The sequence below is a fragment of the Silurus meridionalis genome, chromosome 13 (assembly GCF_014805685.1).
Source record: "Silurus meridionalis isolate SWU-2019-XX chromosome 13, ASM1480568v1, whole genome shotgun sequence".
Classification (NCBI taxonomy): domain Eukaryota; kingdom Metazoa; phylum Chordata; class Actinopteri; order Siluriformes; family Siluridae; genus Silurus; species Silurus meridionalis.
Window position 1 is genome coordinate 2,714,107 of NC_060896.1, and position 14,680 is coordinate 2,728,786.

General features: G+C 39.4%; 1 protein-coding gene across 5 annotated transcripts in view; it reads left to right on the plus strand.

Moving 5' to 3' along the window:
• veph1 (ventricular zone expressed PH domain-containing 1) overlaps nt 1-14,680 on the plus strand; it is a 123,059-nt gene that overhangs the window by 88,836 nt on the left and 19,543 nt on the right. For all 5 annotated transcript variants that reach the window (XM_046864286.1, XM_046864282.1, XM_046864283.1 and 2 more), the window contains exons 12-13: nt 310-427; nt 9,543-9,679. In XM_046864286.1, coding sequence (XP_046720242.1) covers nt 310-427; nt 9,543-9,679 — 255 coding nt within the window. The remainder of the gene's footprint in view (nt 1-309; nt 428-9,542; nt 9,680-14,680) is intronic.

Here is a 14,680-nt window from a genome sequence, read left to right on the forward strand (position 1 = left end):
CTACTCTTTCCCATAACTTCATGATGTGACTGATCAACTTAATTCCCCTGTAGTTACTGCAGGTCTGCATATCTACCTTATTCTTAAAGATCGATACCAGCACACTCCTTCTCCATTCCTCAGGCATCTTCTCACCTTCCAAAATCCTGTTAAACAATCTTGTTAAAAGCACAGTTTAAAGCGAGAATGAAAATGAATGGAATGGACAGGTGAAAACCCTCATCTTTCTTGACAACCCATTTCATATTGTTCCACACACACACTCACACACTTACACACTCACACTCACACTCACATCCTCTGTTGCAGGACGTGGACAGTCTGCAGATTCATCTGGAGGAGGTTCGTTTCTTTGACCTGTTTGGCTACAGTGTGGATCAGCGAGCGTGGCTGTGCTTCATGTGCAACAACCCGGAGAAAGCCACAGGTACTTCCAATCTGTAAGCGTTTCTATGGTGACAGTTCAGTCACAGGAACTGGTTCAGCAGATGCTCCACTTTGGAAACGGTGATGTTTTCTGGAAAAAAATGTTTCTGGATGGAGTCTCCAGTGCAGTGCTTTCAGTAGGGTTCCGAATATGCTGACTTCATCACATTATTCAGTATTGATTATTTCTCTCTTACAGAACCATATCAGGTGTGTGTGTGTGTGTGTGTGTGTGTGTGTGTGTGTGTGTGTGTGTGTGTGTGTGTGTGTGTGTGTGTGTATTATACTAACGTACTGTACACCAGTCAATGTTTTACTGCAGGAACTTTCTGTCTTTCTTTCTTTCTTTCTTTTTTAATATTTCTTTCTTCCTTACTTGTGTTCTTTACTTATTTTTATTTTTTTTCAATATTAATTTCTTTCTTTCTTTTGTTCTTTCTTTCTTTTAATGATGATGATGAAGATGATGAGGGTATGGAAAAGAAGAAGGAGGAAGCATAGTAAAAAAAAACAAGAAGGTAAAATGTATAAAAGAGATGTTGAAAGATGATGAAAGAGAAGAAGAAGAAGATGTTGAAAAGGGAGCAAAAGGGAAAAAGAAATTAGATGAGTTTAGAAGGGGGAAGGAGGGGAAGGAGGGGAAGAAGGTAGATAATAAAAGAGAGGAAAAGAGTAAGATGATCATGACCTGATGATGAAGGAGAAAAAGTAAGAAGAGTAGAAAGAATGAAAGGAAAATAAAATTGCAGATGAATGAAAAAGGAAAAGGGGAAGATAATGAGAGAGAAGGTGATGAAAGAGAGAAGAAAATGATTATGATGTTGTAAAGAGGAGTAGAAGGAGAAAGACGATAGAAAAGAAGATGAAGAAGAAGAAGCTGATGATGATGGAGAAGAAGCTGATGATGATGATGATGATGGGATGATGGTGGGGTGGTGGAGGAGATTTAGAAGAAGAGAAACAAAATGAAGATTTAGAAGTTGAGTGAAGAGGAAGAAAATAAAGACAAAGATAAAGAAGTAGAGGAAAAAAAAGAACAGAAAACGAGAGAAGGGGAGCAAGATGATGAGAAAGAAGATGAAGATAATCGTGATGATGAAGATGAAGATAAATACGAAGAAGAGTGTTGTAGCAAAGTTGTAGTAAAGTGTTGTGTCACTTTATTCTGCACACACACACACACACACACACACACACACACACACACACACACACACACACATCCTCACCTTACACCTCCGAGTCATGACTTATCATCTGGCCAGGTGTTCACATATACCTCTGTGAAGATCCCAGGTCAGCAGTATTTTCATGTTTCTCCTCCTCTGCCTCAGTGTTTACTTTCACACAGCCATGTAACAAGTGATTTCCCTCACGCTGATCCAGGGCCTGGCTGAGGCATTCTCCATTCCACTGAGGAACCATAACACTGAGGAACCATAAAGCTGAGGAACCATAAAGCTGAGGAACCAGTGTTGGTCCTGGATTTTGTCCAAGTTCTCCATTTTCTCCTTGTTTGGTTTCAGTGGACAAATTACCCACAATGCACTGTATGTCCAGAGTACCACATCACCCCCACCATTTAGTGATTTCTTTCTTTCTTTCTTTCTTTCTTGATTCTGTCTCCCACTTTTTCTTTCTTTCTTTCTTTCTTTCTTTCTTTCTTTCTTTCTTTCTTTCTTTCTTTCTTTTCTTTATTTCTTTATTTCTTTATTTATTTCTTTATTTATTTCTTTATTTCTTTCTTTCATGACTCTGTCTCCCCAATTCCTTTCTTTCTTTCTTTCTTTCTTTCTTTCTTTCTTTCTTTCTTTCTTTCTTTCTTTCTTTCTTTCTTTCTTTCATGACTGTCTCCCCAATTCCTTTCTTTCTTTCTTTCTTTCTTTCTTTCTTTCTTTCTTTCTTTCTTTCTTTCTTTCTTTCTTTCTTTCATGACTCTGTCTCCCCAATTCCTTTCTTTCTTTCTTTCTTTCTTTCTTTCTTTCTTTCTTTCTTTCTTTCTTTCTTTCTTTCTTTCTTTCTTTCTTATTTGAATAATAAGTTGTGGTTGAAACGGCGCTGATCCAATCCCCATTACAATCATCAGACTCAAAACCGAGAGCAGATCAGCAGTTTATAAAGAAAAGCATATCGGATAAGTGTTGATGTTTTAGTGTTAGTATCAGAGAGGGAACAGAGCGTGGGAAAGAAGTCTTTTACATTTGTATTGTGGATTGTCATGACCTCTCTTCGCTCTGATTTTGTGTTACATTTTCAGGACCTGAGTTTATGAAGTTATATTTTGTTGTTACATTTTTTTCTGGTTGGAGCCACATGAGGTCATGAGACATCTGTCATAATCCTCTTGATATAAAATGATATATTGTGTATCACATCATGTGTAATGACAAGCTCCTAATTTGTTAAATGCTACTAGTTGGAATCTGTTCCAGACTATGAACAGGAATATTGACATGATCTTGCTCTTGGCCTGCTGTGTGTGAGGTTACATCAGAAACACGGTGAAATAAAAACAAGCTCAGAGTGTAATGTTTGGACGTAAAGCTTTCCATTGACACTATGAGTCGCGTTCACGTCATCACGTCATCGCGTCATCACGTCGTCATATCCCACTGTCACGCTGTCACTTCCTATTTCTCCAAAATCTGACATGGCATCAGATCGTTGAGAAGGTAACGTTTTCTCTAAGGAGACGTTTGTTTATTTATTTATTTATCTATTTATTTATTTACTTACTTATAAAAGGAGTCTCCAGTTTCAGCTGTACATTTAGCATTTTCTCGCCTTCTGACCTCAAGAGCCTCAAGAGTGAGAACAATAATGTTAAAGGACAGTTTATCACTCATATAGATGCTATTTGGTCAAAACCTTTGGGACACCTGTATTTTCCAGCAATATATGATTATTTCCCAAACTGTTACCACAAAGTATCAGACATCTTTGAATGTGGGAGCATGGAATTTTGCCTTGAACTAATTGTGAGGAATGGGAATGCTGACTGCACCCCAGGCCTCCTCACCTCACCTACATCAGTACCTGAGTTTCCTTACACGCTTGTGGCTCTCACTCAAATCTCCAGAAAATCTAGTGGAACATCTTTCCAAAGGAGTGGAGGAACAGCAAATTCAGAGTCAGCGTGGGTGTTTAAAAAGAAGCATGTGTCAATCTTGTAGTAAAAGTGTCCACATACTTTTGCCGTAGTGCAATTGTGAAATATTTTCTTTGTTATTGTGTACTTCATCACATCACACGGGTCTTGATTAGTGTGTTCTAACGGCACCACTCACAGTCCGTCATGTGATACCAAATCTTAGGAATTTCGAACATGTCACGAATCCAGTCTTGGTGGCGTCTCGGTGCACGCGACCGAACCCCCGTGTGAGCGGTCCTCCAGACGTGACTTATTACACACGTGGGTTTCGTTTTGAGGCTCACATACCATACATGTGTCTCAGAGTAACAGTTCTGGGTCTCCCTCGGTCTTGCTTCAGCATCTTTTATTCATTAGGATATAAAAGACAAAACTAATTTTGTAGTAAGAAAGTGGGGAAAGCACAAGCCAGAGAGTTCGCTTTCGTTTTTTCATTCGTATTTGTCACGCCTGTTTAAAAGGTTTATTCTGCAGAGACCTGGCAAGCACAGGCACAAATCCTCCATAGGATCATGAGAATTTAACCTTTGGACAATACGTGTAAAATAGATTTTATTAGTGCAGAATATGACAGCTGGGTAGGGTTATTTTTTATGTTAGAAAGTTCTTTACTGTCTAAAAATGTACTTAATGTTGAATGTAGAAAAATTTAACACTCTACATCGCCCATTTATAAGAACCTGCTTCCCATAATATGTTTTATTTCTGTTATTTTTTGCAATATTACACATTATACATCATTTTTTAACACTGATTATCTCCTGTTATTGGGTGGATAAAATTGATTTAAAATTGATGTTAGAAGCAGGAAAAATGGGCGTAAGGATCTGGCTGATTGGGACAAATTGTGACGTCTAGACGTCTGGGTCAGAGCGTCTCCAAAACTTGCAGCTCTTGTGGGATGTTCCTGGTCTGCAGTGGTCAGTATCTATCAAAAGTGCTCCAAGGAAGGAACAGTGGTGAACCGGCGACAGGATCACGTGCGGCTGAGGCTCATTGACACACGTGAGGAGAGAAGGCTGGTCCGTGTGGTCCGATCCATCAGACGAGCTCCTGTAGCTCAAACTGCTGAAGAAGTTCATGCTGTTGATGATCGATGGGTCATGACTGTTTTAGCAGTAAAAAGGGGACCAACACAAAATTAAGCAGGTGGTCATAATGCATATTTGATGTTGTAGAATCATTTATTCCTTAGGACTGCTTATGTACCTAATCTTTCAATCAAACTACTGATAAAAAACTCTAAATTCAGCTTCTATTCAACTATAGACCAATATCGATCCTCCCTTCATCTCCAAAATAAGGTATTGTAGTTTTGTTTATACCTGAACATGAATAACATCTAAATGTATCAGCCAGGATTTGGACTCCATTCATAGTGCAGTTGGTGCTGGTTAAAGCGGTAAATGACCTGCTACGTCTAAACCAGATTGAACTGAATATCTGAGAAACAATTTCCTGTTCTCATTTATGTTATAGTAGCTGTAAAAATTCATTTTCTTACCAGGCACTCTTTATCCCGTCTCTCTCTCTCTCTCTCTCTCTCTCTCTCTCTCTCTCTCTCTCTCTCTCTCTCTCTCTGTGGCATTCAATAAAGTGTTTTCCAAAAAAATTAAGGATGAAAGATGAAGGTGACTGAAAATGTGAAGTTGGGAAAGTGGTAGAAGGTCATGGGTACAAATCCCAGAACCACCAAGCTGCTACTGCTGGACCCTTCAGTAAGACCCTTAACACCTTAATTTCTCAGTTAAAGTTCAAGTTTATTTCTACAGCACTTTTCACAATGTACATAGTCTCAAAGCAGTTTTAGACAACTTAAGAACTAAAGGGAATGATGTGTGTTTATCCCTGATGATGATGAAGATGATGATGGTATGAGGAAGAAACCAGACTCAAAAGGGGAACCCATCCTCATTTGATATCATGAGTGTGATTATAACTCATTAAAAACAATATATAGATATATAGATATATGTGTGTGTGTGTGTGTGTGTGTGTGTGTGTGTGTGTGTGTGTGTGTGTATATGTAAATATATATATATATCCCTCTGGACAATGTTTTTTCCAAATGACATAAAGGTAACAGCTTAACCTTCGCATATTTTTCATTGAAGACTCCTTCCATAAATGTTAACCTAGATAATATTGGTTTATACTTCAACTGCTCTCTGTAGCTGAGCCTCTGGCCCTCAGGCAGTGTGTGTTCTGTGATGGAGGATTTAGTGTGCTTGGTAGTTTACAGGAATGTGCCTGATCCAGTACTGATCCAGATGTGTAATGAGATCTCAATGATAATAATCGTATGTTTATGTATTTTATGTACGAACATAATATAAGGCTTTTTTCATCATACAGCAACAATAGACAGTATAATGTTCACCTTACACTCACTACAAATCCATATCCTGTATATCCCCATATCCAGCCTGTGTGCTGTTTGTTACGGTTTCTTAAATGTGGTTGAAATCAGTGATGTGTAGCTGGAAAAAGTGGAGCTCCTGTCCTGCTAAACACAACCCAAAGAGTCAAATAGAGGATATTCTCAGCAGGGGGTTGTTGGAACAGAATGTGAATGTCAGAGTTTTCCCTGCAGACGATCAGCCCTAAAGCAGAATCTGGGATTTCTGGAGAATCTCCATTAATCGTACAAACAATGACGGACCTCCACATATCCAGAATATCAACCCGGGTTTATAATTGCAGCATATCTAGGGAGGTAACGCGTGTCCTGTGATGTACACAGTTTATTAGTTTTCATTCTTGATATGGGGGGGTTGTGTTTGCTGTCCAGACAAGCTCCCCTTTCTCAGACTAAGAGAAACTTTAATTATAGTTTCAGCCTTAACAGGTCCAGAAAGCAGTCTGAAATGAGAGAATCAAACACTAAGTGTTATGTTGTTCTAGCTGTTTCAGGCCAGCATGGAAACGGTGCTGGTTAAAGTGGTAAATGACCTACTACTGGCCTCTGTTTAGGCAACCTTTGAGCTGGATCTTCATCTTCGGGAAAAGGGCAAAGTCCGCAGTAGCCAAATCTGGCAAGTGAGTGCGGAAGTGAGATCACGTTGTTTCCAGTGAGAAGTTCCGTGCTCACGTGGTCAGAACAGTACCAGTTGCTCGATGTCTTTTGGCACGCTGACTTATGAAGGTCTGTGCTCCCTGTGACTGCGAGTGCAGCCTTGTGCTGCCATCTCTTGGCGTGTTACAAAACTAGTCTAGAAATCATAGCTATATATAATTACATTCAATGTTCTAGAATGTCTATGAATGTTCATTACATCACTTATTCTATAGCTGCGCCATTTTTTTCATTCTGCAAGGTGGATGTAGAGCATTTGGTGTACACAACCCTGGGAATGAGCTGTTACTATAGAAACAATCACGTGTTAGAATGGTTAGAATGCATTCATGTATGCTCCTGTTAGAAATCCACTCCTGACCAATCAGAATTGAAAATTCAACAGCACTGTTGTATAAAACTATAGTAAAATTGTGGTTTGGGGGATTTCATTGCTGGCGGCTTGGCATCATTGTTTCAGCGTATCCACATGCAGCCAAACACTTTTTCGAACCTTGTCTTATTCAGGCAGCTGTCTGATTTTCTGCTTGTCCATCAGCGAGCCAAAGAAAAGTTCTGAATTCATCGCGAAGCACAAATCCCTCTAATATCTATTCTCTCTCTGGTGAGAGCAGTGAATATTCTGAGGTTCTAGTCAGTACTGATCATGCTGACTGCGCATACAAACACATTGTGCCAGACGACTGTCCATGAAGAGGCGAAGCATAGAACATGAGTTGATGTGGCCATAAAATTAGCTCACTATGCAACATTTATTCGTCTGAGGCTGTAGCCGGGGAGGTGTCTGGCCTGTCCACAAAGACCAAGTGTAGCTGCCAACCAAGCAATAGTCAAATCCAAATTGACTGGAATAAACATAGACAGAATTACCTACTGTAAATGGCATGTTTTCTATAGCAGGTGGTGGTAGCCTAGTGGTTAAGGCATTGGACTTTGGTTCCGGACTTTGGTTCAGGTGGTTGTGGGTTTGAATCCTGGCCTTACCAGGCTACCACTCTTGGGTGCTTGATCAAGGTCCTTAACCCCCATGAGTACTTAGTTGTGGGAATAGGGATAAAGTACTCATGGATGGTCCCAAGCCTGGCTGTAAAATAAGGAAGATGGGTGTTGGGGTAGGAACCTGTAACAAACTGGGGAGAAAGGCTTACTTGCCGTTTCATGTGCTTCCCCTGGTTAAACGCACATTCCTTATATATAAAGAAGAAAAGTATACTTTCTTTTTTGCTATTTGGACTCCTACTTACTAGTTGTGTGAACTGAACTAATGAATAACGTCTGTATCAAAAACAGCCCCGGTTTGGTCCCGATTATGACATCAGCGATACCTTTCCCTTTTTAGGATCTATATTAAGAAGAATTCAGGGCTGCTTGCCTGCAGCACAGTGGCACAAGATTAAATAATGTTCGAATGTTCTGTGCGAAAAGCCGAGGACGATGAGGAGGAGGTTTCTGGCAGTGCAGCGTCTCAGCGTTTGGTAACCATCATAGATTATTCTTACTTAATCGTAAACAGGGATATCAAAGAGAGCGTCAGATTCTCATCTGCTCTCCTCATTGCTGCAAAAAAAACCCTGATGCAGACAATGGGGTGCTTTGTGCCGTCCTGGAAGAGCTGTAACTTCGCTTCCTGTTTTACGGGAATTGGCCAATGAGGGCACTTGGCGGCACGCTTTGTCGGCTCGCTGCTCGGGTAACACAGAGCGAGCAAACACACAGAGGAGACAGTGGGCAGAGTGTGTCCTGTCTTAGTCTTAGTCACATTCAGACACAGATTTGTATCACAGTTTACTATTTTCCTCCAAAGCGACCGTGTTCTGATCCGCGCCGCATTCGTGTGTTTAGGGTTTTAGATTTTAATGTATTTTTATTTTAAAGGTTTGTGAAACTACAAATATAAAAACTGCTATTAGAGATTTTATTCTGACGTTGTATTGGATAAAGGCAGGTTCTTAAAACATGCTTTACCTTTGTCAGCAAGTAGCTTTAGAGATAAATTCTTCCTTTGCATTGTTTTTAGGAAGCTGGGGTCAGAGATAATACAGCACCCCCTAGAGCATAGAAAGTTAAAGGCCTTGTTCAAGGGCCCCAAAAGTGGCAGCTTGGCGATACCAGGGGTTGAACCCCCAACCTTCCGATCAGTAACCCAGAGCATTAACCACTGAGCTACCACTTCAAGTGTTGGCTGATGTGTCAAATCAGGGTTCAAACGCAAACGTATAAGAGGCGGTATTAAAGCGTTTTGAGACTCGCTCTGCTTACAAGAAAGTACTTTATTTATCTACATTTACACACCGTCGCCTTCAAAATAGTCCCCTTGCACAGCAATACAGCCCCCCAGCGTTCTTCTGGAATGTGTCCTGGAAGTCATCTTTTCGAAGTGTCAAGCGCCTTCTGGTATTTGCGCTGGATCTCCGCAACAGTCTGTCAAAACGTTAATACTTAAGCTGGACCTTTTTCTTTGGGAAGAGGGCAATTTTGATATTATAACGAGATCTACAAACCTGCGCCTCTTTTATGTGGTTTAGATATTTCCAAATCCCACAGCACTGCTGCAATTGGCTGCAGAATGAAATATGGCCCAATTGCTGTTTACAGTATGTATTACATTTTTGTGTACAAGGATTTCTTGGGGTTATTTTTATATTCCATATTTGGGCTCTAATTTTCGAGTATTTCATTGGCATAGGCGTTTTTTTCAGACTTCACCTCAGTTCCACTGAAAGTCTGTGTAATGGTCTTAAACAAGTTCTTCACAAAAGAAGGATATTAAATGTTTTTTTAATATAAAACAGTGATTTATTAACATCAATGCATTTGAAGAAATCATTTCTTAAAGTACAGAATCATGTTTTTGTGAAGTAGTAAAGTGATGAAATCGTATCTTTTCAGAGGTGAATCAAGACGGCCAGCCGCTCATCGAGGGCATGCTGAAGGAGAAACAGGTGCGCTGGAAGTTTATCAAACGCTGGAAAACACGCTACTTCACTCTGGCTGGTAACCAGCTCCTCTTCAGGAAAGGGAAATCTGTAAGTGCCTCCTACACTAGGGGTCCAAAAGTACCAGGGGTATTCATCATCATTAAAACTGTTTAAAGTTACAAAGTTGGTGGACACCTGACCATAAGATTGCTTTCTGAACATCCAACTCCACATTTGCTTTTCTGGGAAGATGTTCCATCCGATTTTGGAGTGGTCTTGTGGATATTTCTGCCCCTTCATCCACAAGGGCAGTAGTAAAATCACGTACTGATGTAGGTGAGGTTCAAATGTGTTTAGCAGGGTTAAGGTCAGATCTCTATAGCAGTAAATTTTCCACTCAACCCAAGCATATCCCAACCATATCCAGGTTTGGGTCTCCTAGTTCAAGTGAAGGTTACATTTCATGCTACCACATCTAAAGAAGTCAACAGTGTATTTCCAACTTTGTGTTAACAATTGGGAAAACAACCACATATGGGTGGAATAGTCAGGCGTCCCAATACTTTCGCCATATACTGTATAGATCAAGTCCAAAATGGCAAAATATTAAGATTTTAAGATTCTAAACAGCAAATTATTATTCAGAAAATGAGCAGTGGTCCCCAAACTTTTTTGCGCCACGGAACCAGTTTAATGTCAGACAATATTTTCATGGACCGGCCTTTAAGGTGTGGCGGATAAATACAACAAAATAAAATGATACGACCATAAAACTGGTATTTTCTAAATACAGTATAATAATAAACGTGAATCCACTGTGTTGAGTTTTGTTCATTTTGCTTGCTTGGGGGGTTTGAATTTAGCGGTAATGTATTATGTGTTAGCGGCCGGGAGACCCTTTAAGAAGGTAGTGGATGGAGGTAAGACATGTGACCGAGGCATCATGACATGAATCAAGAGTGAGTCATAGACAGATGTCCAAATGTGCTCATCTGTAGGGTTTCCCAGTCAAATGTGTACCATTACTACTGTCACCTCCCACACCACTCTCATGACATGATGTGTTTTTGTTTCTCCAGCTTCTCATAACTCAATCACGATGAAAAACCAAGCCCAACTGATGCGAACTCCCAACACTCAATAAGCTCTAACGTACTAGAGCATTTATTAAGCCCCGAATGTAATAATACAGGATGCGGTATTAGCCCCTGGGGTACTCTTAGATCCAAAGCACGATTGCTATAATGCATGACTCATAGTTTTTCATGCGGAAAGATGGAAATCAGCATTCGGGGTAGCTCGAAAATGGGGAGAAAATGAAAAACAGGAAAACTAGTGAAGGCTGCACTATGATTTAACAATGCGTTTTGATTTAACATCTGAGCTGCAAGCCAACGGTGGTGGGGGTAAAACTCCAGCTCGGAGCAAAAGGCACAAAATAAAGGTTTACTAATGAAAAGCATGCCGGGAAAACAGAGGGACAACAAAAAGCGATTGAGGTCAGTTTGTTATGAGTGTAGACAAAATGCCAAATCAACCAAAAGTCAGCATTATGGAGGAAATTGGGGAAATGTATTCAGCACAAGTTTAAATAGAAAACAAATTGTCTCGTTTTTTTATTCTGTTTGGGCTACAATATCGAGCTAGCCGGTTTTATTTATTCACAACAGGAAAACTATATAAATGATAAACTACTAGGGAAGTAATTTAGAGAAAAAAGGAAACTTACAAGCCCTGTTCTGCATACAAGTTGACTTTGCGGTTTACAATTACACGCTTTGTTAACATTTACAGTGTTTACAGGCAAAAGCCGATGTTTCGTTCTCCAATCCCGATCTTTTTCTATAATTATATTTGAGTTCAGCTCGACAGGCTTTGCCGTTTGACGAAGCGCAGCGTGTAATGGACAGGACTCTGGAGAGTGTTGAGTATCAGTGTGGTTTATGAACGATTACAAAACGCCAGCCGAAGTGCCAAAAACACAAAATTAACCAGGCGGTGGGGGAAAAAAAAGCGACACGGCCAGAACAGTAATCCAGAGAACAATCCAAAACACAGACGAGTCCACGCAGATCACCACCACCGTCCTGATATTTCCAATAACCAATCATTGCTTAGCATCATTCCCATTAACCAATCACTGGTCACTCTGTTATACTTTATTTTACACCCTCAATGTTTTTAGACTAAACACGTCCAAAGTCATTCTATAATAAATAAGTTATAACGTTTTCTTTTCTGTTCTGATTGAACCTTGTTCACTTTGTTTCCATGTAACTTGATTTGTAATTCAGATTTTTTTTAGACTTTTTCAAAAATTTGCTCTACGTTGTGATCTGGCCATTTGAAGTTATATTTCAATTACACACTCTTACTGGGTAAGAATTCGTAAAATGAATGGTGTGGAAGTAAAATCTTGTGATTTATATACCAAAAGTATTGGGACACCTGACTTTTACACCCGAAAGTGGTTCTTCCCCAAAGTGTTACCACAATTATATAAGATGTCTATTATATAAATAGTATGAAATTTTTCTTCACGTGAACTAGGAGACCAAAACCTGTTCCAGCCAGCTCCATGAAGATATGCTTTATATGTGTTTGTACACCAGTAATGCGACATCATTCTTTACTGTCTTTCTCATGTATCTGTACTTCACTGAATTATTTCTGTTTAAAGTCAAATATCTTTACTCAACTACATTTTGTGAAATCAGTCGTTTCTTTTTTATTTATTGTGGATGAAAACGTAACTGTCCAAGTCACCAATCAGGGTCGAGCCCATGCTCTGTTTTACACGTGTTCTGATCGGCGCTTGGTGTATCTACTGATCACCAACATACCGTTGAGCATCAGTTCAACATCAAGCAGAACATTGTGATAGTAATAAAAGATAAAGAAACTCCAGACTCGAACTCGCCACCACACACGTGTGAATATTCACGTGATTTTTTTTAAGTAGTTAAAAAGAAGGTTTTGGGCTCATGATAATTGTAACAGAAATCAATCAGTATTTGAGTCATTAATATCATTCTATTTATAGATCAGTGTGCTGAGAGTCACATTCGAGTCTTTTCACAAAACTTTTATACTTTTACTCAAGTGAAACTTTTACTTTTACTAGAGTCACATTTTACTGATTGGATCTATTGGAACTCAATTACATGGTTTGTGTACTTCGTCCGCTTCTGTTGTAGAGTATGAAAGATCTTGAGGGGCCTGCTGTAGAGCTCTGACCTCAAAAAGCACATACCAATCTTACGATCAGGTGTCCACAAACGTTTGTCAAAATAATGAATAGTATACGTTAGACCATGATGTTAAACTCTTGTTACTCATAGTGTTGATGAAATGCCACAATCCCTCGACTGTGTATTTAAAAAATCTCTGTCCTGCATGGATTTGTGAGACTGTGAACAAAAGCAACAGTTGACAGTTTTCAACAAAGCAAACCAAAACTATCCCAAACCCACAAACCGCTTCCCAGTCTCAATTCCCATGGTTCTAAGATCCAAAGTTTTCACCAGACGTTGGATCGTAAACTCTGTGAATTGGATTCTAGCCTGTAGTGGTTTGCAATATTTGCCCTTCATGTGCTCTGCCTCTCACACCAATCTTCTCTTGTGGAACTTCCTTTGAGGAACAGTGTGTACACTTAGTGTTGTTAAGGACACAAGGTAACACAGAACAGATCCCCCAGTGTGTAAGAGCAAAGAGGGAGAGAACAGTGTTTCAAGACCTACAAAACATCACCATATGCATATCTTTATATATTTATAGAGATCAGAAGTTCTTAAAGTAGAGTGTCAGTCAGTCTAAGATTTTTATTTATCTTATTTTTTTATGACAATTAACCATAATCTATATTATATATATTTATCCTTAATTTGTTGTAGTTATTTGCCTTTTTGACTGGTTACTTGAATTGAATGGGTTCGATCCAAACCTCAGTAACTCAGAAAAATAATATGAATATTATCTTTGGCTGAACATGTTCTATCACTGGAGATAGATACTGGGCTCCAATGGCCTGAAGGCTGAAAAAAACCCAAACTATTACTGAACACATTGAAATAATATTTGAATAGTTGGATTTTGTTCATGAATGTAATCTGTGTTGATACGGAGCCATCAGGTTTTAGATGTTTTTTACGTTTAATGTGGTTGCCGGGTTGAACAAGTTTACGAATCCCCTGAGAACCTGAGACATAGCTTCAGATTATCACTTTTTAATTAGGACTATGGAGTGAGCCGACCTTTACCCAATTTACATGGAAGCTCTGCTGATGTGGTTTCTTGAAAATTCGCACCAGACTTTTTTTCTCAAATAACCTATAAGCCAATCAGCTTGCACAGTGGAAGCCCCGCCCCTTTCCCCTTTATCTCTCAATAATTTCTTGAAGTGTTTTCGTTTTGGAGAATGTCTGGAGATGCTTTTTCCCTGACTTACTGTTTAGTTCAACAAAGATTTAATTTCAATTATTATATGTAAAATCCAATTCACAAATACACGATATGAGCAAAACATTTGGGACACCTGACTTTTCCAACTGTAATGTGATTCTTCCCCAAACTGTAACTACAAAGTTATAGGTACAGAATTGTGTAGAATGGCTTTGGATGCCAGTGTATTAAAATTTTCCTTTTACTTGAACTAGGAGACCCAAACCTATCTTCATGAATCTATGGTTTACATGGGTTGAAGTGTAACATCTCCTGCTCTCTGAAATCAACCCTACTGAACACCTTTGGAATAAATGTGAACACTCAGCACACCCTAGGCTCTTCACATCACCTACATCAGTACCTGTCTTTCCTAACACCCTTGTCGCTGAATGAATCTCCACAAGAACACTCCAAAATCTAGTAGAACATCTCTCCAGAAGAGTGGTGGTTATTATAAGAGAAAACGGGGGCTCAATGTAGAATGGGATGTTTAATAAGAAGAACAGACCAATCTTATGCTTGGGTGTCCACAAACTTTTTTTGAGTTATTTATGTTGGACACGATGAGGTCTTTCCATTGCCCTCACAAGTCCTGAAACACTATACTGTCTCTACATCATTAATGTGGTCTACCAACTGTCTAACACACATTATTTTTATTTC